Here is a 25830-nt window from a genome sequence, read left to right on the forward strand (position 1 = left end):
GGTAACCAATTTTCACCAATTTGGAGGCGGCAGAGGCCTGTTCAAAGAATTGCCTCCTTCCTGCTGGGCCTCCTCACTATATGGCTGTGCTGGTAAAAAGTGGAAAAAAAAGAGTTCATAATTTAATTCAGATTTGTTCCTGCTGAGATTCCGGAAAGTCTCCTCTGTTTTGCATGAGTCAATTCCTAGCAAATGGGTTTTAGGAGGCTGAGGAGACCACAGTGGCTCCAAAGAAGCAGGCTTTGTTCTGGAAGGTGCTAATGGGTCCCCTTCTCTTTCTCTTGCCCTGTACTTAGTGCTGCATGGTCCTGCCACTGGGTCCCTGCTCCGGGGACCCCTGTGCTCTGCTGAGCTCTCAGCCTGGCTGCACTCCCTGAGTCAGGATGGCTCCCTGGCCCTTTGTTGTCTTCTAGTTCCTTCTGTCCTTGACCAAACTCTCCTGGGACCTGGAGTGCCCAGAATGGGGGAACCAGGATGAACCAGGTGTAGGAGCTCTTTCCAGGAGTGAGTCTTAACCACTGACAGGAGGGAGATAGGACGGAGCATGTGACCCCTGCTTCCCCACGGTCTCCATCCACGGGCGCATCCTTGTGTAGCGCAGAGGGGGCTAGCTCCTCCCTCCAGAGGCCCAAAGGGTCAGTCTGAGCCTGGCCAGACTGACCGAAGGACTGAGGGCTTCTGCCCGCTGGGGACCATTTGTGATGCAGTCACACAGGAGGGAGACTTCTGTCTAACCTGGTGGTGCTTAACCAGGGGCTGTTTGGGAAAGTCAGGGACATCGTTCGATTGTGACAGTGAGTCTCTCCGTGTATGTGTGTGCGTGTGCTGTGTAAGATTACCTGACATTTGATGGGCTGGATCCGGGGGTCGTAAAAGTGGACCTGCCCAGTGAAAATGACCTGTGAGAAGCATGGTGAGACCTTTCCTCACTGTGGATATTCTCCAGGGGAGGCATAACAAGTTCTTTATCTGTTTCATTTTAATTCTAATAAAAGCAAGGTAACATGCAGTTTACCATTGAAACAGTTTTTAAGTGTACAGTTCAATGGTGTAGTTATATTCATTAGATCTCTAGAAGGTTTTCATCTTGCAATACTTAAAACTATGTCTCCATTAGAAACCACTCCCCAGCCCCCGCCCCTGGCCACCACAATCCTGCTTTTGGTTCCTGTGAGTTTGCTTTAGATATAAATGGAATCATTCAGCCCTTGACCTTTTGTACTGGTTTATTTTACTTAGCATAATGTCCCTCAAATTCATCTGTCTAGTAGCTGCATCAGAATCGCCTTTGTTTCTGAGGCTGATTTATTTTTCGTGGTATGTATCAACACATTTTCGTTATTCATTCATCTGTTGATGGATGTTTGCATTGCTTCCACCTCTTGGCAGTTGTGTATAAGGCTGCAGTGAGTAGAGATGTGTCTATGTATCTTCAATACTCTGCTTCCATTTCTTTTGAATAAATACCCAAGATGGGATTATATGGTAGTTCTCAAGAGTCCTCTCCAGCACCACAATTCTAAAGCATCAGTTCTTAAGTGCTCAGTCTTTATGGTCCAACTTTCACATCTGTACATGATTACTGGAGAAACCATAGCTTTGACTGTATGGACCTTTGTTGGTAAAGTGAGGTCTCTAAAGATGTGCAAGGAGATCAAACCAGTCAATTCTAAAGGAAATCAACCCTGAATATTCACTGGGAAGGGCTGATGCTGAAGCTGAAGCTCCAGTACTTTGGCCACCTGATAGGAAGAGCTGACTCATTGGAAAAAACCTTGATGCTGGGAAATATTGAGGGCAGGAGGAGAAGTGGGCAACAGAGCATGAGATGGTTGGATGGCATCACCGACTCAATGGACATGAGTTTGAGCAAGCTCTGGGAGATAGTGAAGGACAGGGAAGCTTGGTATGCTGCAGTCCATGGGCTCTCAAAGACTTGGACATGACTTAGCATCTGAATAACAACAATATGGTAGCTCTAGTTTTAATTTGTTGAGAGCCTCCGTACTGTTTTCCCTTATGGCTTGCCATTCCCCTTCCCATCAACAGTGCACAAGGGCTTCAGCGTGTTTGCCCACACCTGCTATTTTTGGTTTTTCGATAGTAGCCATCTTTATGGATGTGAAGTAACATCTCATTGAGGCTAATTTGCACTAATGGTTAGTGATGTCGACCACCATTTCATGACTGTTGGCCGTAACAAACAGATTTTTAAGAGTAGGGGCTTGCATTGGGTTCACTGAAGAATGCTTTCCTCGTTACCTTTTTGGTTTGGACTCTGTGATAGTTAAACCTGAAACCGCTCCATGAATCACTCCTCTAGTGATTTCCTCTGACTGCTCACTTGTCATTCAGGATTGCATGAACCATCACGTTGGCGTTTGAGACGGGGAATGCTATTTGAAAGACCAGAGTCTGCTTCAAGGAAGCTTGGTTACAAAGAGAAGAGGTATTTTTAGAGTTAAGACACAGAAGATGTAGGTAGTCTTGATTGAATGCAGTGTAAGGAACAGAAGCAGTCACTGCCATTGTCTTTCTTTTTGTTCCGGATTCTTCTGTGTCTAACTGTGGCTTAGACTGTCACATTCTTGAATCTCTCCAATGTGCTTCCATCATTTAACTGCATGAAGCCATCATGTCCAGTCATCTGCTGTGTTTAATTTATTCCCTATGAAAGATGCAAGCTCTGGTCCAGGGGAACCTCTTGGCTGAACTGGTGTTACTACGCTTATCTGTATCAGGAAAGTTAAAAAAAACAACCCTGAGGAAGGAAAATGTGGTCAGAACTGAATCAAATGCACAGAAAACACACTGAAACCAAAGTCCTAGAGAGAAAGAGATGAAACGACCGAAAGAACTATGAAACGGCCGGAAATGCTCAAAGTTTGCTCATTGCTTCTGAGCCTGGTTCTTCTGAGCCTCTTTGGTCATGTCCCACATCTTCCAAAGATGGAATGTTGAAGTCTGAAAGGAGAATTTGTGGACCGTAGATATTTTAACTTCAAACCTCTAAATGGAATCATTTTTATGCTTATTCTGGAGAAATATGTAAATTAATAATTGCTTCATACATTATTCAAGAAAAACTTATTTTGTATCACCGATAGCTCTTGTAATCTTATATAAAGATATGCTAATGGGTTTAATTAAAATAATTATACTGAATAATGTAGCCTGAACTTTACCCTAGAATAGTGTCTGTTAATCTTCATCAGTAGTAATATTTTTAGACAGAGAGACACTTACAACGTTAAACCAATACTAGATGGAAAATACATTTTTTTTGTTTTGTTTTACAGTTTGGATTAAGTTGGCATTCTCATGAGATGCATGACAATTAAATTTGCTTAGAGAAGAGTATAAAATGTAATTTCTTTAACCTGAAATACTTCAGCAATTAGAAAACTTTAAGCGTTTTCTGCCATTTCATAGTTCTTTTATGTGTTTCATTTCTTTCTCCCTAGGACTTCAGTTGCAGTGTGTTTTCTGTCCATTTGCTTCAGTTCGGACCACACTTTGCTTCCTCAGAGTTACGACACCATGAGTTTTTTTTTTAACTTTAAATTATACTTTATTGTTACCCTTCTCAGAGATGATTCTCTCTTTCTCTTTTAAATTGTATAATTAATTTAGAATATTATGTTAGTTTCAAGTGTACAGCATAGGGATTCAGTTTCACACACACGTCTATATATGCATGTATATTCTTTTTCAGATTCTTTTCCATGTAGGTTATTATAAGATACTGAGTATAGTTCCTTGTGCTTTAAAGCCCTTATTGTTGATCTGTTTTATACAGAGTAGTGTGCTAGTCCCAAACTCCTAAATTACTCCTCCCTAATTCTCTTTGGTTGGAGAAGGAAATGGCAACCCACTCCAGTGTTCTTGCCTGGAGAATCCCAGGGACGGGGGAGACTGGTGGGCTGCCGTCTATGGGGTCGCATAGAGTCGGACACGACTGAAGTGACTTAGCAGCAGCAGCAGCAATCCTCTTTGATAACTACACAGTTGCTTTCTATGAGTCTATTTTTGTTTTGTAGTAAGTTCTTTTTTATCAGGATTCCTTAGTGGCTCAAGTGGTAAAGAATCTGCCTGCAAGGCAGGAGACCCGGCTTCAATCCCTGGGTCAGAAAGATCCCCTGGAGAAGGGAATGGCAACCCTCTCCAGTATTCTTGCCTAGAGAATCCCCCGGTCAGAGGAGCCTGGTGGGCTACACTCTGTGGGGTCACAAAGAGTTGGATGCAACTGAGTGACTAACGCTCCCACTTCCTTTTGCATCATGTTGTTTTAGATTGCACACGTAAATGATAGCATGGGATACCTGACCTTCTGTGCCTGACTTCAGTTGATGTGACCATCTCCAGGTCCGTTCATGTTGCTGCAGATGGTGTTATTTCACCTTCTTATTGATGACCAATGTTCCACTGTATATACGCACCACATCCTCTTTATGCATTTGTCTGGTGACGGACATCTACGTTGCTTGGGTCTTGGCTGTTGTCAATAGTGTTGCTGTGAATAGAAGTGTGCGTGTATCCGTTTGGGTTAGAGTTTTTATCTGTATGAATGCCCAGGAGTGGGATTCCTGGATCATATGGTAAGTCTGTGGATACCATAAGTTCTTGATTGCCTGGATGTTAAGTGAGGGTGCTAATATTAAGAGGGACACTCAGCAACTTGCTTGTCTTTTAAATGCACATGTTGCAGGAAGAGGGACCCCTTCCAGGGCCCGAAACTGGCCTCTTGTCTAACACTCGGAAATGAAATGTCTGAGGAGACACTTGTGCTGACAAGGCAAGAGATTTTATTGGGAAAGGGCGCCTGGGCAGAGAGCAACAAGGTAAGGGAACCCAGGAGAACTGCTCTGCCATGTGGCTCGCAGTCTCTGCTTTTATGGTGATGGGATTAATTTCGGGGTTGTCCTTAGCCAGTCATTCTGACTCAGAGTCCTTCCTGGTGGCACCCGCCTTGTCCAGCCAAGATGGATGCCAGAGAGAAGGATTCTGGGAGGTGGTCAGACACGTGATGTCTCCTTTTGACCTTTCCCAAACTCTTCCGGTCGGTGGTGGCTTATTAGTTCCATGTTCCTTACCAGGACCTCCGGTCATAAAACAGCTCATGCAAATGGTGACTATGGTGCCTGGCCAGGGTGGGCAGTTTCAGTCAGCATGCTTCCCCTAGCATAAGTAGAAATAGTTTTGCCACTGGCCTCAATTTTGTTTCTTGTCTCTGTCTGTGTCTTGCAGCCTTTCAGTCCCTGCTCAGTGGTGTGGGGAGCCCTATTATAGGTTTTGGTGGTAATTAACTGTTTTACCTAAAGCCTTCATGTGCCCAAGTGTGCAGGCGATTCAAGTGTGTGCTCTCAGCGTGTCAGTGGGTCATTTTTTTTCATCTATGTTTGAGGCCCAAATACAGTTAGAATTAGAGTCCCTCCTCACGTGGGCAGATCAAAGCCTTACCAAGTTCAAAGAGAAATGCCAGCCAGGACTTAAGCTGCCATTTCCTTAATTTAGGTACATTTAAAGTCAAATCTGAAGGAATAAACTTCCTTAGAAAGCAAACATGGATAAGTTCACTGACGACTTAAAAAGCAGGAGACCAATACACAAAGCTGAAGACGGTGAGTTTGTCTGCTTTCCTCTCTCGTGCTGGTCTCCGTTCCTGCTTAGGCCCCATCCCAGGGCTGTGTTCGCCCAGGTTATGTGGTTCCCGGCTCACGCCCTCAGAGGGCATGGAGGAAGAGACCCTCCTCCAAGCTCAGCCCTGTGTCTTGGGCTTGTCCCCTCGGCCCCGTCCCCTCGGCCCCGTCCCCTCGGCCCCGTCCCCTCCCTGCCCTTCACCCTCAGGGAACTGAGGCTGCCCCTCCAGTGGCCCACAGGGAACCTCGCCAAGGCCTGGGTGGGGTCCCGGTCTCTCCCCTCCCTTTCAAAACAGCCTTGCACATTCTTTGTTTAAAAAAGAAACCGATTCACCAAAAGCAATGCAAAGAAAATAACAGCAGAAAGCAGACCTCCCCAGTGCTCTGTATTCCTATTATCCTTTCTGTCTCTGAGAGTTGGCAAATGATTCTACACATTATTTACCTCTTTAATCAGGACTTTATAAAGGTTTTCACTGAATGGAGTTTTGCACGTTGAAGAAGCTTTTTTTTTTTTTTTTGATGCCGACCATTTTTGGAAAGTCTTTATTGAGTTTGTTAGACTGTTGCTTCTGTATTATGTTTTGGTTCTTTAGGTCCTGAGGCATGTGTGGGTCTTAGCTCACCCGACTGGTGATTGAACCCACACTCCCTGCCTTGGAAGGCCAGGGAAGGCCCCGTGAAGGTTTGTGTGTTCACATTTGCACACAGCCGCATGCTCTCTGGTCTCCACACCCAGGGGTGGCCCTGGCTGTCGTCTGTGAGCACTTGTGATGAATTGGGGGTGTCCCATCATCTCTGTGGGGACCCTCCACTCTCCTGACAGTGTTTGAAGGCTGCCCTGTTAACCATTATTAACCTGCATCCTTTCCCACCGGGAGGTATCTGGAAAGCCCTCTTCCTGAGTCCACACACTACGAGGCGTAGGCAGCAGCCTGACTCGGAGCCTGAGTCCTTGTCCAGGGTGGGGCCCCGGCTCCTGGGTGTTGGCCGCTTGCCTCCCTGTCCTGTCTGCACTGGGGACTTCTGTTTCTGGAGGTATCTTCTGCAGGTGAGATTCCTCCCAGCCGCCTCCATCACAGGCAGGAGCCCCACCTTGTCTGCCCGGAGCTCACATATCTCAAGGGGCTCTTGAAGCAGCAGCCCCGTGCACTTGAAAGAGACCTGAATTCAGTGGAGCAGCCGGACTCCACCAAGGAGCCCAGAGCCTTTTTCTGCAGGCGCAAGCAGAAACCCAAACACTTAGAGATCTCGTCAAAGAACCAATATTAGAACTGGGCAAAGCAAAGCTGGCTGGGCCCTTAGCAAGAGTGGGTGATGGCACATGCTTTTTCAGGAGAGCTAGGCTGCCCAGGGTGTGTAGGGGAACCTCAGGGTTCACCCTGCCTTTTCTGGCAGCTGATCAGCCTGGAGGGGATACATTTCGTGTATCAGCTGACATGGCCCATTTCTGTGCATGGAAAGCAGAGAGGCAGAGAGTCTTGAAGATGAAGGAGCTTTTGTGCAAAGGTCTGTCAGTCAGTGGAGCTTCCCTGGTGGCTCAGCGATAAAGGATCTGCCTGCCAAAGCAGAAGACCCAAGAGATGCGGGTTGACCCCTCGGTCAGGAAGGTGCCCTAGAGAAGGAAATGGCAACCCACTCCAGTTTTCTCACCTGGAGAATCCAGGGGGCTACAGTCCATGGGGTCGCAAAGAGTCGGACACGGCTAAGCAAGTAAACAGCTGTCAGTTCGTGAGTCCTGGGGATTCTACTGTGTCCAGGGCCCTCGGGTGGACCACAGCTGTGGGGCCCTGGTCTGGGGGAGACAGACACGCGGCCCATTGAGTAATATTTCTGGATGCCTAACCTGGAATCTGTGTGCCTTGGAGAAAACGATGGCTAAGCTAAGGACTGAGCAGTCACCAAGGTTTGGGGCAAGGACAGGAGGGATGGGAACAGTGACCCAGGAAGAGGGAGCAGCAGGGACACAGCCGCGGAGTTAGCAGAGGGACCTGGGGCGGGGGGAGACTGGGAGAGGCTCCACGTGGTTGGAGAGGGTCGCCAACCAGGTGGAGTTGGAGGCCGCCGACCAGGACAGCTGGGGAGGAGGTGGGGCCAGAGCCTCGGAGGCTGCTGAGCGGTCAGGAGCAGAGCAGTACTACCCTCAGATGTCAGTTAGACTTGCCTCTTAGGAAAGTGGCTCTGGCTGCGAGTGAGCTGTGACCTTGAGGGGCTCAGAGTGCCGCGGGAGCTCCCTTGGGAGGGGGTGCTTCCTGACAGAGGGAGACAGAAGTAGCCTGGACCAGGGTGGGAGCTCTAAGAATGGAGAAAGCAGTAAAGGCAAGGGGTGTGGGATCAGGAGGATCCACCAGGCTCTGTGATTGGCCCAAAGTGGGTTGTAGGGAAGACAGAGCAGGAGGCTGTGACCTGGGGGTTTCAGGGCGCAGTGCCCTGAGCCTGGAGCATCAGGGCGTGGGGTGGGGTCTCATCTGAGGCAGGGGGTTTCAGCTTCTGTGAGACTGCCCTGAACCCAGCAGCTGCTGGGTGTCTGTGTATGTGATGCTCAGGAGAGAGGTGACCCCAGAGACAGACACTAGGTGTCAAGCTGGATGGAGGGGGTCCTCCTGGGGGGGGTCTGTGGACAGAGGCGAAAACTCTAGAACAGGACAGCTAGGACGCCTGCCTTTAAGTGAGGGGCGGGGGACACAGGAAGGTGGCTGCCCCGGGAGGTGAGGGGTCACAGCAGTGTCACCGGAAGTCACCTGGGGCCCGGCCTGGCATCCCCGGGGCCCGGGCAGGAATGGAGGTGGGGTGGCGGCTGAGGGCGGGTGCAGGGAGCCTGCGGGGCGGCGGGACTGAGCCTCAGCTTGGGAACCATCTGTGCAGGGCAGGGAGGTGTGGGGCGTGGGGCTCTGGGTGGTTTCAGGGTGCACACGTGTGACGGGAAGGGGCCACTGGGGTGAGAACTGGGCCCCCTGCAGAGTGCAGGGTGGGAAACACAGGAGGCCCTTGAGCAGACAGTGGGGCGGGGGGGGGGGGGGTCCCCTCCTTGGGGCCAGGTGCTGCCTCCCTTCGCCTGGAGGCATGGGCAGAGGCCAGGTGTCTGGGCAGACTTGTTTCGGCTTGAGTGGTGGGCAGGGCCACGCGTCCCATTTTTCCTGAGGGTTTTGATTTCCTCTGAAGGCAGTGAGCTGAGTGGGGAGGGGCTGGGATCCTGGGCTGGAGGAGAGAGAGGCTGAAGTGGTCACCACGGCAAAGTAAAGGATGGCGTGGAGCCCGGGACCACCAGAGATGGGGAGCTGGAGATGGGGTGCGGAGGAGACACCCCCTGCCTTCACGTCGTTCTGTCTGCCCGTCCTTGTTGTGTTATCCAGGACTGATGTGGGTTTATGTTCTTCTCTGATCTCTGTCATCCTCACGAACTGTGAGACGTGACGTCCCTGGGATCTAGGTCACCCGGCAGGATGCCCTGTTAACCAGCATTTGGGGGTCACAGTGGGTCTGGCCCGCCCTCTGTGGGTGTCGCTGTGACGTCAGGTGGCGGAGCCCTCGGGAGCCTGGTTAACGTGGTTCCCCGGGAGCCCTGGGCAGCCCTGTTGGTCCTTGTGAGCTGGTATTTATCACCTGCTGCAGGCAGATGCTGCGTGGGGTTCAGGATGAAAATCGTGGTGCTGATGAGTCCTCACCCACCGGGGACCCTCACAAACAAGACAAGACAGTTTCAGGCCTGAGCGCTCAGCTGTGCAAACGTTTATTATTAAATGTCACAATAAATATCTTTCAGTTTTTCAAAGCAACTCCGAGGTAGTTGAAGCAGAACTTCGGAAACAGGAACGAAATTGTTTCCATTTAAGGTTCTTTTCAGAAGTTGCCTCTCGAAGTGGGGAGTTGGGATTCCTTGACCTGGCCGGCATGGAAGGACGGGATTACCGTTGGGGGAAAAGGCACCGATAAGTCTGTTGTGCAGACTTTTTTTTACAAATTATTATTGTATTTGCATTTTATTTTTGGCTGTGCTGGGTGTCTGTTGCTGCACGTGGGCTTTCTCTAATTGCTGCTCATGGGGGCTTCTCTTTAACTGCGGTGCGCAGGCTTCTCATTGCAGTGGCTTCTCTTGTTAGAGAGCACAGGCTCTGGGGCACTCGGACTGCAGTAGTTTCAGCTCATGGGCTCAGTAGTTACAACTGCTGCTGCTGCTGCTGCTGCTACGTCGCTTCAGTCGTGTCTGACTCTGTGCGACCCCAGAGATGGCAGCCCAGCAGGCTCCGCCGTCCCTGGGATTCTCCAGGCAAGAACACTGGAGTGGGTTGCCATTTCCTTCTCCAATGCATGAAAGTGAAAAGTGAAAGTGAAGTCGCTCAGTCCTGTCCGACTCTTAGTGACCCCATGGACTGCAGCCCACCAGGCTCCTCCATCCATGGGATTTTCCAGGCAAGAGTCCTGGAGTTGGGTGCCATCGCCTTCTCCGGTAGTTGCAACTCCCAGGCTCTAAAACATAGGCTCAGCAGTTGTGGTGCACAGGCCTAGTGGCTCTGAGACGTGTGGGATCTTCCCAGACCAAGGACTGAGCCCGTGTCTCCTGCACTGGCAGGTGGATTCTTGTCCGCTGCGCCACCAGGGAAGCCCTGTAGTGCAGACTGACAGGTAACCTTGTTTCCCTGTCCTTGAGCATCTTGACTGTGGAGCGTGGAAGCTTTTGTGGGGTGGTTTCACTCTTACCCTGGAGGTGGATAGACTGGCTCCACAACCTGGCAAACGGCTTCACTTTCTTATCTGTGAAAGGCATTGGTGGTAGGCCTCTCTCGTTTGGCTGTGCTGAGGGCTTATTGTCAGGAGAGGCAAGCTCCTAGAGAAGTGTCTGGCAGTTACAGAAAATTCACAGGTGACACCAGAGGAAACCGGAACTCATCTTTGAAGTTACTTGAATCTGACTGCTTAACTCTTGGACACCAGTGTTAAAAGGTCCAAGAGTCTCTCAGGCGTTTTTCATGGCTGTCCCTCTAGTTAATATATTTTTATTCATTTAAAAATGCAAGGTATAGTTTGTACATAGTCATACAGGAGAGTTCTGACCACCACCTGCCTTCTTCAGTCCTTCACTAGGGATAAGCTCTCCCCAGACTCCATCCCCGGGGAAGCCCCTGAGGTGTGCTCCCTCCTTCTAGTTGTGCCTTTTCTTGAATGATCTAAAAATGGAGTCAATTTGAAGCTTTGAGCTTGTCTTACATCTCAGAATGCACTTGAGGTTCATCCACGTCATATATAACAGCGTCTGGGTATTTTTCAGGACTGTGTCGTGGCCCATTGCAGGGACTCACGTCCTGGTATTTTTCATGACTGTGTCGTGCCCCATTGCAGGGACTCACGTCCTGGTGTTTTTCATGACTGTGTCGTGCTCCATTGCAGGGACTCACGTCCTGGTATTTTTCATGACTGTGTCGTGCTCCATTGCAGGGACTCAAGTCTTGGTGTTTTTCATGGCTGAGGCATGCTTCATTGTAGGGACTTACCTCTTGAAAACATTTAGGTTGTTTCTAGGTTTTGACAATTTCAAGTAGTTGTAAACTTTCAGACACAAGGTTTTATGTGAACCTGAGTTTGCGTTTCCATGGGGCCCCTCTCAGGAGTGTGATTGCTGGGCTGCATGGGGAGTGCTTTCTCAAACTTGCCGATCCAGTTTGCTTTCAGATCTGTAGCATCTCCAGAAAGCACATGGTATGGTCAGATTTTTTTGTTTGTTTGTTTTATTTTATTTTGGCTTAGTGATTCTAGTAGACGTTAGTGGTATCTCTTTGTGGTTTTAATTTGCATTTCCTTGGTGGCTAGTGATGCTGAGCAGCTTGTCACATACCTATCTGTCACCCATGGGTCTTCTTTGTAAACAGTGCCTCTTCAAAAAATCATTGGCCTATTTTGGGAGGAAGATTGCTTTCTTATTATTGAGTTTTAAAAATTCTTTGTATATGGTGGATATAAATCTTTATCAGATGTGTGATTTGCAGTTATTTTCTCCTAGTGTGTGGTTAATCTGTTGTTATCTCAGCAGAAGTTCTTTTGAAGAGCAGAAATTCTTTTTTTTGATGACATAATTGATTACTTTTCCTTTCTTTTAGGGACTATGCTTTTGTTGTCATGTGAAAGAAATCTTTGCTTAGCCCAAATTCACAAGTATCTTCTGCCATTTTATAGGTTTTAGAATAGAAGATCTATGGATCTAAGTTCCATTTAAAGTGAATTTTTATATAGGGAGTGAGGTATGGAAGGAGTTTCATTTGGTGCTGGAGGAGGCTGCGCCTTTGTCCCTTTGCTGCAAATCAGTTGACCGTATATACTCAGGGTATTCTTTTTAAAATGTGTTTCTACCTACTTGCTTTTGGAAAACAATGCTGACAACTGTTTTTGGTAATAGGTGTGGCACTATCTCTTCATCCAGTGCTCTTTTCAATTAGATTCTGAGCTTTATTGCAGCCCCTGGAGGTATTTAGATGAAAATAGTTTCCCTCCATTTTGTTCGGTAAGTGGGGGAGGGGCGCCCAGCCTGATAGAAGGAGTCCTTTAGAGTGACAGGCAGGGGTGGGGGTCAATCCCAGCCAGGGTCAGGACTCTAAAATTCCAGGACTTTTCCCCAACCAGTTATAAATGATGGGCACTGAGGCTCTGGCTTCCCACCAAACGATATATATTTTTTTCCCCCACCAAACTGAATTTTAATTCTATCTCAGCTCAGTACTAACTGTGAGATCAGGGGCAAAGTCATTAACATCCCCATTGTCAGTTACCTTGCCTTCCAACACAGCGAACTCCCTGTAGGATTTATGTTGAAATTAAAGATAAAATATATAAGGATTTAGCACAGTGCAGGGGCTTCCCAGGTTGGGGCTCAGTGGTAAAGAATCCACCTGCCAACTCAGAAGAGATGGGTTCAGTCCCCAGGCCAAGAAGATCCCCTGGAGGAGGAAATGGCAATCTGCCTAGAAAATCCCACGGACAGAGGAACCTGGTGGGCTGCGGTCCGTGTGGCTGCATAGAGTCAGATACAACTTAGTGACTGAAACACCAGCAGCAGCATAGTGCAGGGCATGTATTAGAATCTATTGTTATTACCGTCAGTTTAGTTTTTGAAAGTATGGGTTTCCTGGAAGATATGGAATATGAATATGGGAAATAAAGTTACTGAAGAAGAAAACAATTCCAAGTTAAGAGACCTAGATATACAGGCAGTCATTGTTGCAGTGGAACAAAGGCAATCACTGTAATTGTTGGCAGTGGGACGGCTGCAGTGGATCCGATAGCTTGGGGGCACAGGTATTCTTTTGCTGTAACTTCCTTAGAGTTAAGGAGAAAATCACATAAAAGCTTATTAGCGCAGTGTAGGCATTCATTGGCAACCCACTCCAGTACTCTTGCTTGGAGAAATCTGTGGACAGAGGAGCCTGACCGACTGCAGTCCATGGGGGTCGCAAAAAGTTGGACACAACTGAGCGACGAACTTTCAACTTTCACTTCTAACTTTCAACTTTCACTTCTCAGGCATTCAGAGAGCAAGCAAAGAATATTGGTTTTAGCGAATGCTGCTGTTGTTATTATGTGTCAGGATAACCATGTAACAAATCTCCATTGTTTGTGTATCAGAGGCTTTTTATCACCCCCTCTATTTCTGTTGTGTTTAGCTATCAGCTTCTCATCTGGAAGTGTTGCCTTCTTGATGTGCGTCTGGTTCTTCATAGTGATTGCGATTTCGTATTCACATTTGCCAAACTGCATGATGCCCAACCTTCTTCTCTGTTCTTGGTTTGCAGGGGGCAGCGCTGAAGTACTTGCCAACTATTGTCAACGATGTGAAATTGGTATTTGATCCCAAAGAGCTCAGGTAAGGAAGCACCCAGGGCAAAGGCTTCCCACGTACCGTGCTTGGCCTCCTTTAGTTCATGCGATGCCCAGGGTTCTGGCTCATATCCACGTAGGTCCGTGCCCTGAATCCTTCTGGAACATGTTCTAGCTCATTATGTCTTTATGTGAAAAAGGAATCCTCTATCAACAGTCACAATAGTTTCTTTAGAGGATTAATTTTAGCTTCACGCATAAATAATACAGATTTGGCATTTTGCATCCTTTAGAGTTGAAAATTCAATACATGGTTCTTGGGTTTGGGTTTTGTTTTCTGCACCTAAACGTTTTGACACAGGAACTTTAATATTTGTGTCTCACCTCCTCCACACAGCTTCTCTCCAGGGGTTTCCTGACCGAGAGCAGTGAACCTCAGACAGAGCAGCCAGAGGTTGTCAGTTCAGGTTATACTAAAACCAAAACCAAACCAAACCAAACTCCAGGCAAGGTGGACATGGGCTGTCAGACCTCGGAGTCACGCTGGAGATGGAATCCTTCCTTTCACCTTTCAGTGTTGCTACCATCCCTGTCTAAGCCCAGTCTCAGGTGTATACCATGCAGACGTCACTGCATTTGGAAAAGAGGTGTCGTGAGCGAGTGGGTACATGGCCTTTGTGACCCCAGACATCACAGCACAGTCCTCATCTGATCCTTGATTGGATTTTCTTAAAATTAATTTATTTATGTTAATTGGAGGCTAATTACTTTACAATATTATGGTGGTTTTTGCCATACATTGACATGAATCAGCCATGGGTGTACATGTGTCCCCCATGCTGAACCCCCCTCCCACCCCATCCCATCCCTCAGGGTCATCCCAATGCACTGGCCCTGAGCGCCCCGTCTCATGCATCGAACCTAGACTGGCGATTTGATTTAACAGTTGATACAGTAAACTTAACCCCAGGTAATGGCACCATTTGACCAGCCAGAAAAGCCCCCCTACATATTGGCACAGGGCCCTGTGTCCCCTGGGTGGTTAAATGGAGTGAAAAGCGGTCTTCCTCCCTGCACTTTATGTTCACCATAGGTCACTCCTGCTCTGGGAGTGAGGGGCGAGGGGCTCCTGGGGAGCTGCTCGCCTCATGAATCATCTCGTGTCTGATGTGCCCAAGGATTTAGTGTCCCACGCGGACACATTTGTTTGTGGCCCCTGGGCACCGACAGTGCCAGTTCTAGCTTAACAGGCACTCGATGAGAAAAGGAGGAACAAACGGACCCTTGGGCACTGTGTCTGCCCGCTTAGGTCTCTGCACGCCTGGCTCTCAGACAGTGGTCAAGGCAATAGCAGCCCCACTGGGTCCCGGGACTTGCTGAATGTCGGGCTCCTTCCCAGATCTCCTGAATTAGAAATTGCGGTGGGGTCCAGCCATTTGGCTTCAAAGATCCCTCCAGGTGCTTCCAATGAATGCTCCTGTTTGAGAACCTCAGATATGGAGAAAGCGGAATGAACGGGGAGCTGAGGTTTGGTGGGTCATGGCCTCACTCTGGGCCTGCCTTCCTGGGGCTCAAGGGCCAGGCCTTCGCTCATTATTGGGGTGACGTCCATGTTCACAGCTGGTGCGTGTGCCTTGTGCCTGAAGACCACCCCCTGCAACCCTTCCCCAGGACCAGTGCCATCTGCTCTTGGGCCCTTGACTCTTTCTGCATGCGTGGGTTCTTCTTCAATGACTTTGAAAATCATGGATGTGTTTTTCCCTCTTTGGAAGATTGAGTCATGTTGTGATGATACAGAAGAAATCACAGAGGAGAATAGCTCAAAGTTATAATGATTCCATGATGATCTGGATCCTTCCGGTTATCTTCTGTGCATGCACGTGCATGCACACAAACACACACACACCCCCATACACCTCTAAATGAATTCAACATTGCATTCTGTAGTTTACAATAGACTTCCTGCACTGAAGACATCTTGGTTTCCCACATCCCGAAGGAGACTTCTACACCATTACCGTAATCTAACGTCAGAACAGTTTCATCACCCCAGTAAGATTCCTTGTGCCCGTGAAGAGTCACTGCCCACTCCCACTCCAGTGCTCAGCAACCGCTAATCCTTCTGTCTGTATAGGTTTGCCTTTTCTGGGCATTTCATATAAGTAAAGTCACACAATATGTGGCCTTTTGTGACAGGCTTCTTTCACTTAGTGTAATGTGTTCAAGGTCTGTGAATGTCAGAAATTCATTTTTTTTTTAATGGGTGAAGTGTTTATCCATTCATCAGTTGATGGACATCTGGGTTTTTCCATTTTTTCACGTGTAATGGATAGCGTTTCTTTGATTCATGCACAGGGCTCTGGGTGGAAATATGTTTTCATTTCTGCGTATACACCTAGAGGTGCAAGTGCTGGGTCTGATGATAACTATGGTAACATTTTCAGAAACTGCCAGACAGTATTCCCAAGTGGCTGCCCCGTGCTGCCTTCCCACCAGCATGGCATGAGGGTACTGGCTCCTTCATATCCTAGCCAACACTTGGTATTGGTGCTCTTTTCAGTTATGGCCATTTTAGTGGGTGTGAAATGAACAATAACATCATAAAGCATTATTCTTTGGGGTGAGATTTTGGTCCATATTATATAATGGGCCTCATTCAACATTCTGGTGGCTCTTAATGACCATTCAGTGAGCTCACGTCTCAGTACCGTCTTGTATTCTGTTGGGTCATTTTGTAGTATATCCTTCAACTCTCTCCCTTGGGTTTTTCCTTTTACAGCAAAATGTTTACTGATTTCATCCTAAATGTCCCCGTGGGTTTGCTGACCATTCAGAAGCTGTATTGCTTGATTGAAATAATTCACAGTGACCTCTTCACACAGCATGGTGAGTGAAACCCTGAGAATCACTGAACTGTCACATTAATCATTGTCTGGAGACCTTGACCCTTCTGAATTCTCTCTTTGTCAAAAGGAGTGGGGAGGTTGCTCCCAATTAAAACAGCTGCGTCACAAGAAAGGAAGATTTAGCCCTTGCCAGCGAATGGTAATTGACATCTACTGTAGGTACTAGATCATTGAGAAATGAAGGCCAATCCTCGTAGTTTAGAATTTAGGTGTATATCAAGGCCCTCGGATAATCAGCATACATTGTAGCCTTTAAGATGTGTGATTATCTATCCTGGGGAGGCAATCACTGACTTCCATTGAGATGATTGCAATGAAAAGTTTCAAATTTTCTTTCAACCTCGAAGTAATGGTTCTGTCTTAGCCTGAACTTAGCATTTTGTGACAGGGCTTCCTCAAACCCTGCGCAAAGGAGAAAGAATTTGAATGATTCCTCAACTCATTTATCCTGAGGACACTTTATGTTTCCACATGTTATCTCCCTACCCTTTTTTATTAATCACTTTCTTTCTGTTTGGACAGATTGAATTAATATTTTACACTTGTCAAGAAGTTTTATTGAAAGCTTAAGACCTTTGCATAATCCCACGGCCTTCCTCATTTATTGGAGGGAGACGGGAAGGCTGTTGAGTGGCATTCTGATGGAACGGCACACATTTTTTCTGCTCCATTTCTGTCCCGGTGTTTGGCCTTTCCTTTCATTTTCTTCTGTCCTCATGTGTGGTGTTCCAGAAATGGAGCAGCTCAGTTTCCTGTGGAGAACTCAGTGTGTCTGGTTAATCGTTTGTACCATCTGGACTACTGGACCGTATGTTTTTTATCTTTTTTCTTTATTTAACTTTATACAATTCCCTGTAGTCTATACTTATAGCGAAGGCTTAGGTTAAGAGGAAATGTTAAGACTTCGTGTAAGTGGCAGTGTTTTTCTGGAGAAAGCACATGAAGCCAAGAAGTGAGTGGCTTCCTGCAGCCCTTCCAAACATCGTTCTCTGTTTGTCACTTGCGTAAAAGAAAGTCAACTCTGTCACTGTTGATTGTGACTTAGCGCTCACACATCTCCTTAAGCCGGTACTCCAACGGTCCGTGTTTCAAGCTCTCCTTGGAAGGCTGGATATTGAATTGCTTGTTCTTCAGGTGTTACTAAAGCTTGGGGACTCTTTGGGGCCCTTGGCGGGGCATGGTGGTAGAGGTGATTTGTGAAGACGTGGCCTCATTGTTTCTTTCCATATCAACTAAACTTGATGCCACAGCAGGTAAAATCCCCTGAAAATTTTATATCTGGATCTTATTAGGGAGATTACTAATACCTCTTCTTCCAGCCATCCAACCCTAAGACACACACACACACACATGTCCACCACTATTACCATCAACTTTTCTGAGTTAACAATTGTCAGAAAGTAACAGTTATTGAGGATTAACTGTACTTGGCTTCCCTGGTGGCTCAGACGGTAAAGCGTCTGCCTGCAATGAGGGAGACCTGGGTTCGATCCCTGGGTTGGGAAAATTTCTCGGAGAAGGAAATGGCCATCCACTCCAGTACTCTTGCCTGGAAAATCCTGTTAGGCTCCTCCGTCCATGGTGTGGCAAAGTGTCAGATATGACTGAGCAACTTCACTTCTTTTTGTACTTGTCTTTTACTGAGTGTTTTTATAGGGAAGATCTTTTTGCAGACGAATGACAGCTATTTCAAAATTTCTGTTGAACACTCTGTCCCACATGCCAAATGAATGAGGTCCTTCTGAGTAAGGACCTAAGGCATAAACAGTTCAGTTAAACATACTAAAATAGATCTGCTTTTAAGAATGTATTTCAGGGAGGTGTTTTCTTCTGTGGAAGCTTACACATGTTTTTAGCTAGTAGATCGCATGAAGGCAAACCTAGGATTTGTTTTTGAGGATTATGGCAGTCTGTGTGTTTGGCAGTTGCTCTCTTTACTGTCCTCAATTTCTGTTCTCATTCTTGTTTTATGTCTTTTTTTTTTTTTTTTTAATCTTAGACTGCCTTAAGCCTTGTTTAGAAACATGGAGCATAAAAATAAATATTTAGCTTTGTTTGACAGGGAATTACCAGGATATATCATATTTTAGAATGATCAACTTAGTATCTTTCTAGATATTACAAAGGTTGGAATCGAATCTCAATAGCCAGATGTGCCCAAGGTAGTCAATGAGATCGTAGGAAATAAATGAATCCAGAATTATTATGGGCAGTGATGAATGAGCCAAAATTAGCCTGAAGCTTCATGTCTTACACGCAGCTCTAGACCTGTCCCATTATTAGATGATGTCTGAGCCATAATTGGCTCCCCAAATGTACTTCCAGACACTTACTGGCTGCCCGGAAGCATTTCAGAATGTGCTGTCCAATGTAAAAACGGCCCCGTGTACAGGCTTTGAGTTTTCACAATCTTTTTGGGTAAAGACAGCAAAGACAACCTTGATTTTTCTCACCTCAGACTCCTTGCATCTTCAGAGTTACCAAGAGCCATCTTACCCCCTTGTCAGGAAAGATATAACACTGGAAATCTTCCAGCTGGTTTGTTCTTACAATGTCATTGCTTGTGCAAAATATTTTGTGCCACATTTGGTATAAATATTTAAAGGCAAACTGTTTTCTGATGAGATACAATGGCTGTGAGTGTCTTCGCTTGTTCCATTCCTTGTTAATTTGTAAAAAATGTAGTTGCCCATGCCCTCTTTCCTGATCCAAGTGGGATCGCTCAAACTAGCTCCCTTGGTGTCTAGATCTTCAGAATGCGTTCTGGCCAGATTCGGCAGTGCCAGCTGCGGACTGCGCCGGATGGTCTGCGTTCTCGGGGGGTGTGGGTGGAGGGGCTCCCTGTCTGGCTCCTCCGGCTCCCCTGTTGGGCTCTGGGGGTGAGTCTTTGCTCATCAGCATGCGTGTTGCTCCTCTCATAGCAGAGACTCTGTTGCTTTGCTCCGAAACGCTTCTTTCCATCTCCCTCCAATATCAAAGATATTCCAGTCTCATTATGATGGGATTAGCAAGCTGATTTGGGTGCAGTGGGGCTGGGAGTGAATTCTGAGATGGGCATTGCCCCTCTGCAGGAAACCCTTCCCTTGCCAGGTGTGGGTCCCAGCAGGCCAAGGCTTACGGGGTGCAGGTTAGCTCAGCCTGCTCCTCTTCTGTCCTCTTAAAGGACCAGGAATCAGAGGATCCAGCTGAGTTTGTTAGGCTACAGCAGGAGAAGTGTCTTTTGGCAAAGACAGTTGTGTTTGGCCCGAACTGGTCTGGACATCACGGGCACTGTCGCTGCCATGTGTTCACAGCTGTACGAGTTGCGATGCTCCTTCTGAGTCAGGTCCTCGCAGCTCCTGTTACCTCCGTATCCTCTAGCCTGATCCGAAGGAAACTGGAGTCCTTTACAGAGCTGTCCTTCCCACTGCTCATTAACAGTTGCCATCCCTAGAAGACTATACCTCCTTGGCAGAACAGAGGATGTATTCCGCATTGTAGATGCAAGTGTGGCTGTGGCTTTGAGTTTTGGCTTTTGTATTCGGGAAACAGAGCTCGCAATGTAGAGATCTCCCCCTGGTATAAGAAGGCTATTCAGAAGCCGGAGCGTGGACCTGGCCATCCTGAGTGCTGGCTGTGGTAGATGACTGATGGCGTCAGTGTCTCAGCCCCTCTGGAGACCGCCAGAGAACTCGGAGCTCAGGACTGGCTGTCGGCCACATCAGCCTTTTCTCTGTGTTCTGCCTGTCCTCCGTTGCTTTGTTTACAAAAGAAAATGAATGACTGGCTTGCATCATTTCTTCTATAAATGATTTTGTGTGTGTGTTAGTCACTCAGTCGTATCTGACTCTTTTGAGACCCCATGGACTGTAGCCCACCAGGCTCCTCTGTCCATGGGATTATCCAGACAAGAATACTGGAGTGACCTGCCATTCCCTTTTCCAGCAGATATTCCCAACCCGGGGATCGAACCTGGGTCTCACTCATTGCAGGCAGATTCTTTACTGTCTGAGCCACCAGGGTAGTGGCTTCCTCATTATTTTGCTTCCTCATTATTAAAGAACTACATGTTTCTGAGCTCTTCTCTGTAATGAGGGCAGGCAGCCTATAAGAGGATTGCAAGCGTGTGTGGACTTTGTGATCAGATTGCCTGCGTTCACATCCTACCTCTGTGACCTGCTAACTCAGTGACCTCCGCTAAGTTACCCTCCAGGCTTCAGTTTCTCCAGCTGCCCTTTTCTTCTTGCCAAGATTACATTACCTGCAGATTGATACATGTGTGATACTGAGATCTGCACTCAGCATTTAATGCACATTCAATAAATGTTAGGCCTGTCTCTTCATTTTTGTTGAAGATTTCGTAGAAAACTAGCAGATGAGACCTTGTCCTCTTTGAGGAAGGTATTATCATGTCAAATACATGCTGAAAGAAAATTGGTGAAAAGAAGATAGATTCAGATCAAATACTGAAAGGGATTAAATAGGGAGCTTCCCCCGAGAGGCACTCAGATCACTGTGCAGGGAATACCCCGGCCATGCTGCCCACGGCTCCTCTGGCCACTCTCCACACTGTGTGCTCATTGCCTGCTTTCCTTCTAGGCTTGCTTATTTTCTGTGGTCCTTCCTTGAGATGAGAGGGCTTTGATCATGGCCCTGTTGTTTTTCTATTGCTGCTACCTAGAACAAGGCCTTCAAGCCAGTTCATAGATGAACTGAGAACTTCCAAATGTTCAAGCTGGGTTTAATAAAAACAGAGGAACCAAAGAGCAAATTGCCAACATTTGTTGAACCGTAGAGAAAACAAGAGAATTCCAGAAAAACCTCTACTTCTATATCATTGACTACGGGAAAGCCTTTGACTGTGTGGATCACAACAAACTGTGGAAAATTTTTAAAGAGATGGGAATACCAGACCACTTTGGCTGTCTCCTGAGTATGCGGGTCAAGAAGCAACAATGAGAAACAGACATGGAAAAACGGACTGGTTCAGAATCAGGAAAGGAGTATGTATATTGTCACCCTGCTTATTTAAATTCTATGCAGAGTTCACCATGCGAAATGCCAGGTTGGATGAATCACTTCTCTGGTGGCTCATCTGGTAAGGAATCCGCCTGCATTGCAGGAGACCCCCATTTGATCCCTGGGTCAGAAAGATCCCCTGGAGAAGGGATAGGCTATCCACTCTGGTATTCTTGAACTTCTCTGGTGGCTCAGCTGGTAAAGAGCCTGCAATGCAGGAGATCTGGGTTCAGTCCCTGGGTCTGGAAGATCCCCTGGAGAAGGGAACGGCTACCCACTCCAGTATTCTGGCCTGGAGAATTCCATGGACTGTTTAGTTCATGGGGTCCAACAAAGAGTTGGACATGACTGAGCAACTTTCACAGGAATCACAGGCTGGAATCAAGATTACTAAGAGAAATATTAACAACCTCAGATATGCAGATGACACCACCCTAATGGCAGAAAGTGAAGAGGAACTAAAGAGTCTCTTAATGAAGGTGAGAGAGGAAAGTGAAAAAGGTGGCTAGAAACTCAACATTGAAAAAACTAAGATCATGGTACCTGGTCCCATCACTTCATGGCAGATAGAAAGGCAAAAAGTGGAAGCACTGGCAAATTATTTCCTTGGGCTCCAAAATCACTGCGAATGGTGACTGCAGCCATAAAATTAAAAGACCTTCGCTCCTTGGAAGGAAAGCTATGACTAACCTAGACAGCAGATTAAAAAACAAAGATAACACTTGCCAACAAAGTTCTGTATCGTCAAAGCTGTGGTTTTTCCAGTAGTCATGCATAGATTTGAGAGTTAATCCATAAAGAATGCTGACAGCCGAAGAACTGTTGCTTTCCAATTCTGGTGCTGGAGACGACTCTTGAGAATCCCTGGACTGCAAGGATATCAAAGAAGTCAATACTAAAGGAAATCAATCCTGAATAGTCACTGGAAGGACTAATGCTGAAGCTGAAGCTCCAGTGCTTTGACCATCTGATGAGAAGAGCTGACTCTTTTGGGAAAGACCCTGATGCGGGAAAAGGTTGAAGGCAAAAGGAGAAGGTCGTGGTAGCGGATGAAATGGTCGGGTGGCATCATCGGCTCAGTGAACGTGAATGTGAACAAACTCTGGGAGACAGTGCAGGACCAAGGTGCCTGGTGTGCCAGTCCATGGAGTGGCAAGGATTCAGGAGTGAACAACAGCAACAAAACAGGGCTTGACTCATGGTGCATGTTTATTGAATGTTCACGCCCAGCACGTCTTTCCCTGGGGAGCAGTGCAGAGAAGAAAGCATGGCGTGCGTGTCGGGTTCACTTGCTCTAAGGGAGGGGACGTCCTGTGTTTGTGTGGGGGAAGATGGCCTTCTCTCCCTGTCTAGGCTCTGAGTGGGGTGATCATGGAGTAGGGAGGACCTATCTTTAAGGAGAAGTAACAGAAGGAGAGAAGGAAGATGGTGAGAGACTTGAGGTACAGACGGTCATCTGTGAACAGTTGTGTAAAGTTAAGGTCGTGGTCTTTTTGCTTTCGATTTTATTATTTCCCTGTTTTGTGGAAAGAAGAATTTCAACAAGGGACAATTCAAGATGGCTCTTCGTTAAAATTACGGATAAACTTGAACATACAGGAAAATGAGAAGAGTGTAATAACGAAAGCCTATGTTCCCCTCACTGGGCTTCAGATGCTAGTAAGTCGTAGTCCTGTTTTTTATCTCTGTGCCTGTCCCCTAGATGTTTTTATTTTTAAATATACTTTATTGAAATATAGTTGACTTACGGCGTTGTTCATTACTGCTGTACAGCCAAGTGATTCCGTCACACACACACACACACACACACACACACACACTCACACACACACTCACACACACACACACACACACACACACACACACTACATTTGCTGCTGTTCAGTCGCTCAGTCGTGTCTGACTCTTTGTGACCCCACGGACTGCAGCGTGCCAGGGTCCTCTGTCCTTCACTGTCTTTTTCATGTTCTTTTCCATTATGGTTTATTCCCAGGATATTGCGTATAGTTCCCTGTGCTGTGCAGTAGGACTTGGTAGTTGATCCATTCTATGTCTAATAGCTTGCATCTGCTCATCCCAAATTCATCCCAACTAATCCCAATCCATTCCTCCCCTCACGCTCCCCCAGATAGGCTGAAGCAAATCCTAGCCTTCACAGTGTTTCGGGAGGGTGGCTTTTTAAATGTGAGCCTATAGTCAGAGGAGATGGCGTTGTTTCAGAAGAGGAAGGAGGTGCGGAGGGGCTGGTCCCTATGCTGATGTCAGGAGCCCTGGGCTGTTCCCGTTCCTGGTCCGTGGCTGAGGGGAAGGGCTTGGGCTCTGTATCCTGCCCTGTGTGGACAGCTGGGGAATGGACAGGAATGGCTCCAAGCATTGTCTAGAGATGTGATCTGACTACTTGAAAGCTGGTTAAATAGATTTTGTGCTTCACAAAAAGGTAACTCTTCCAAATAATCTGTGGCATGGAGTGAGCAGACTTTTAAATCAAGTTAAAATAGAAGGAAAGGTCAAAGCTTCATCCTTTGTATATTTGTAGCTTTGTTCCCATGTGATTACATAGTTGCCCACCTATCTGACAAAAGCTATGAAGATTAAAGCTTCGATCCTATTATAGAAATGAAAGGTTTCAGTGTAATTAAATTAACATAAACACAAGGACACTATGGTTTGGGATTTATGCTGACAGAAATATTTCACATTAATGTTATAGAAACTGGAATAAAAGAAATCAAGCTGAGATAGCATTGACTTAAATTTGTCAAGCACATTGGGCATACTTGCAAACAGCTGAAGTGGAGACATTCTATTACCCACATGGGCTCCTTTCTGCTGTGCTTCTGTACCTGAGACCTGAGGAAAGCTCATTCCAGTAACACTGAATTTCCTTGCCTTTCAGGATCTAGTTTTTCTGTATTCTCATATTGAAAGTGACAGAAGTAACTGACAGATTTTCTTTCAGTTCAGTCCAGTTCAGTAGCTCAATCATGTCCGGCTCTTTGTGACCCCATGATCTGTAGCACGCCAGGCTTCCCTGTCCATCACCAACTCCTGAAGCTGGCTCCAACTCTTATTCCTTGAGTCAGTGATGCCGTCCAACCATCTCATCCTCTGTCTTCCCCTTCTCCTCCCACCTTCAATCTTTCCCAGCATCAGGGTCTTTTCTGAAAAGTCAGTTCTTCACATCAGGTGGCCAAAGTATTAGAGCTTCAACTTCAGCATCAGTCCTCCCAATGAATATTCAGGACCGATTTCCTTTAGGATTGACTGGTTGGATCTCCTTGCAGTCTAAGGGACTCTCAAGAGCCTTCTTCAACAGCGCAGTTCAAAAGCATCCATTCTTTGGCACTCAGCTTTCTTTATGGTCCAGCTCTCACATTCATACATGACCACAGGAAAAACCATAGCTTTGACTAGACAGAAGTTTGTCAGCAAAGTAATGTCTCTGCTTTTAAATATACTGTTTAGGTTTGTCATAGCTTTTCTTCCAAGGAGCAAGTGTCTTTTAATTTCATGGCTGCAGTTACCATCTGCAGTGCTTTTGGAGCCCAAGAAAGTAAAGTCTGTCAGTGTTTTCATTGTTCATCCATCTATTTGCCATGAAGTGATGGGACCAGATGCCATGATCTTAGTTTTTTTGAATGTTGAGTTTTAAGTCAGTTTTTTCATTCTCCTCTTTCACTTTCATCAAGAGGCTCTTTAGTTCCTCTTCACTTTCTGCTGTAAGGGTGGTGTCATCTGAATATCTGATATTATTGATATCTCTCCCAACAATCTTGATTCTAGCTTATGCTTCATCCAGTCTGGCATTTCTGATGATGTACTCTGCATATAAGTTAAATAAGCAGGGTGACAGTGTACAGCCTTGACGTACTCCTTCCCCAATTTGGAATCAGTCTGTTGTTCCATGTTTGGTTCTAACTGTTGATAGTTGACCTACATACATATTTCTCAGGAGGCAGGTAAGGCAGTCTGTTATTCCTATCTCTCTAAAAATTTTCCACAGTTTGTTGTGGTCCATAGAGTCAAAGGCTTTGGTGTAATCAATAAAGCAGAAGTGGATATTTTTTTCGAATTCTCTTGCTTTTTCTATGATCCAGCGGATGCTGGCAATTTGATCTCTTTGCCTTTTCTAAATCCAGCTTGAATATCTGGAAGTTTTCGGTTCACATACTGTTGAAGCCTCGCTTGGAGAATTTTGAGCATTAGTTTGTTATCATTTGAGATGAGTGCAGTTGTGCAGTAGTTTGAACATTCTTTGGCATTGCCCTTCTTTGGGATTGGAATGGAAAGTGACCTTTTCTAGTCCTGTGGCCACTGCTGAGTTTTCCAAATTTATTGGCATTTTGAGTGCAGCACTTTCACAGCATCATCTTTTAGGATTTGAGATAGCTCAGATGGAATTCCATCACCTCTGCTAGTTTTATTCATAGTGGTGCTTTGTAACACCAACTTGACTTCACATTCCAGGATGTCTGGCTCTAGGT

At 46.5% G+C, this 25830-nt stretch overlaps 1 protein-coding gene across 5 annotated transcripts in view; it reads left to right on the forward strand.

Annotated features, from left to right (window-relative positions):
- Nucleotides 1–25830, forward strand: part of DOCK1 (dedicator of cytokinesis 1) — a 563137-nt gene that overhangs the window by 168792 nt on the left and 368515 nt on the right. For all 5 annotated transcript variants that reach the window (XM_052661098.1, XM_052661102.1, XM_052661099.1 and 2 more), the window contains exons 24-25: nucleotides 13418–13488; nucleotides 16222–16328. In XM_052661098.1, coding sequence (XP_052517058.1) covers nucleotides 13418–13488; nucleotides 16222–16328 — 178 coding nt within the window. The remainder of the gene's footprint in view (nucleotides 1–13417; nucleotides 13489–16221; nucleotides 16329–25830) is intronic.

Source organism: Budorcas taxicolor, chromosome 23 (genome assembly GCF_023091745.1).
Source record: "Budorcas taxicolor isolate Tak-1 chromosome 23, Takin1.1, whole genome shotgun sequence".
Classification (NCBI taxonomy): Eukaryota; Metazoa; Chordata; class Mammalia; order Artiodactyla; family Bovidae; genus Budorcas; species Budorcas taxicolor.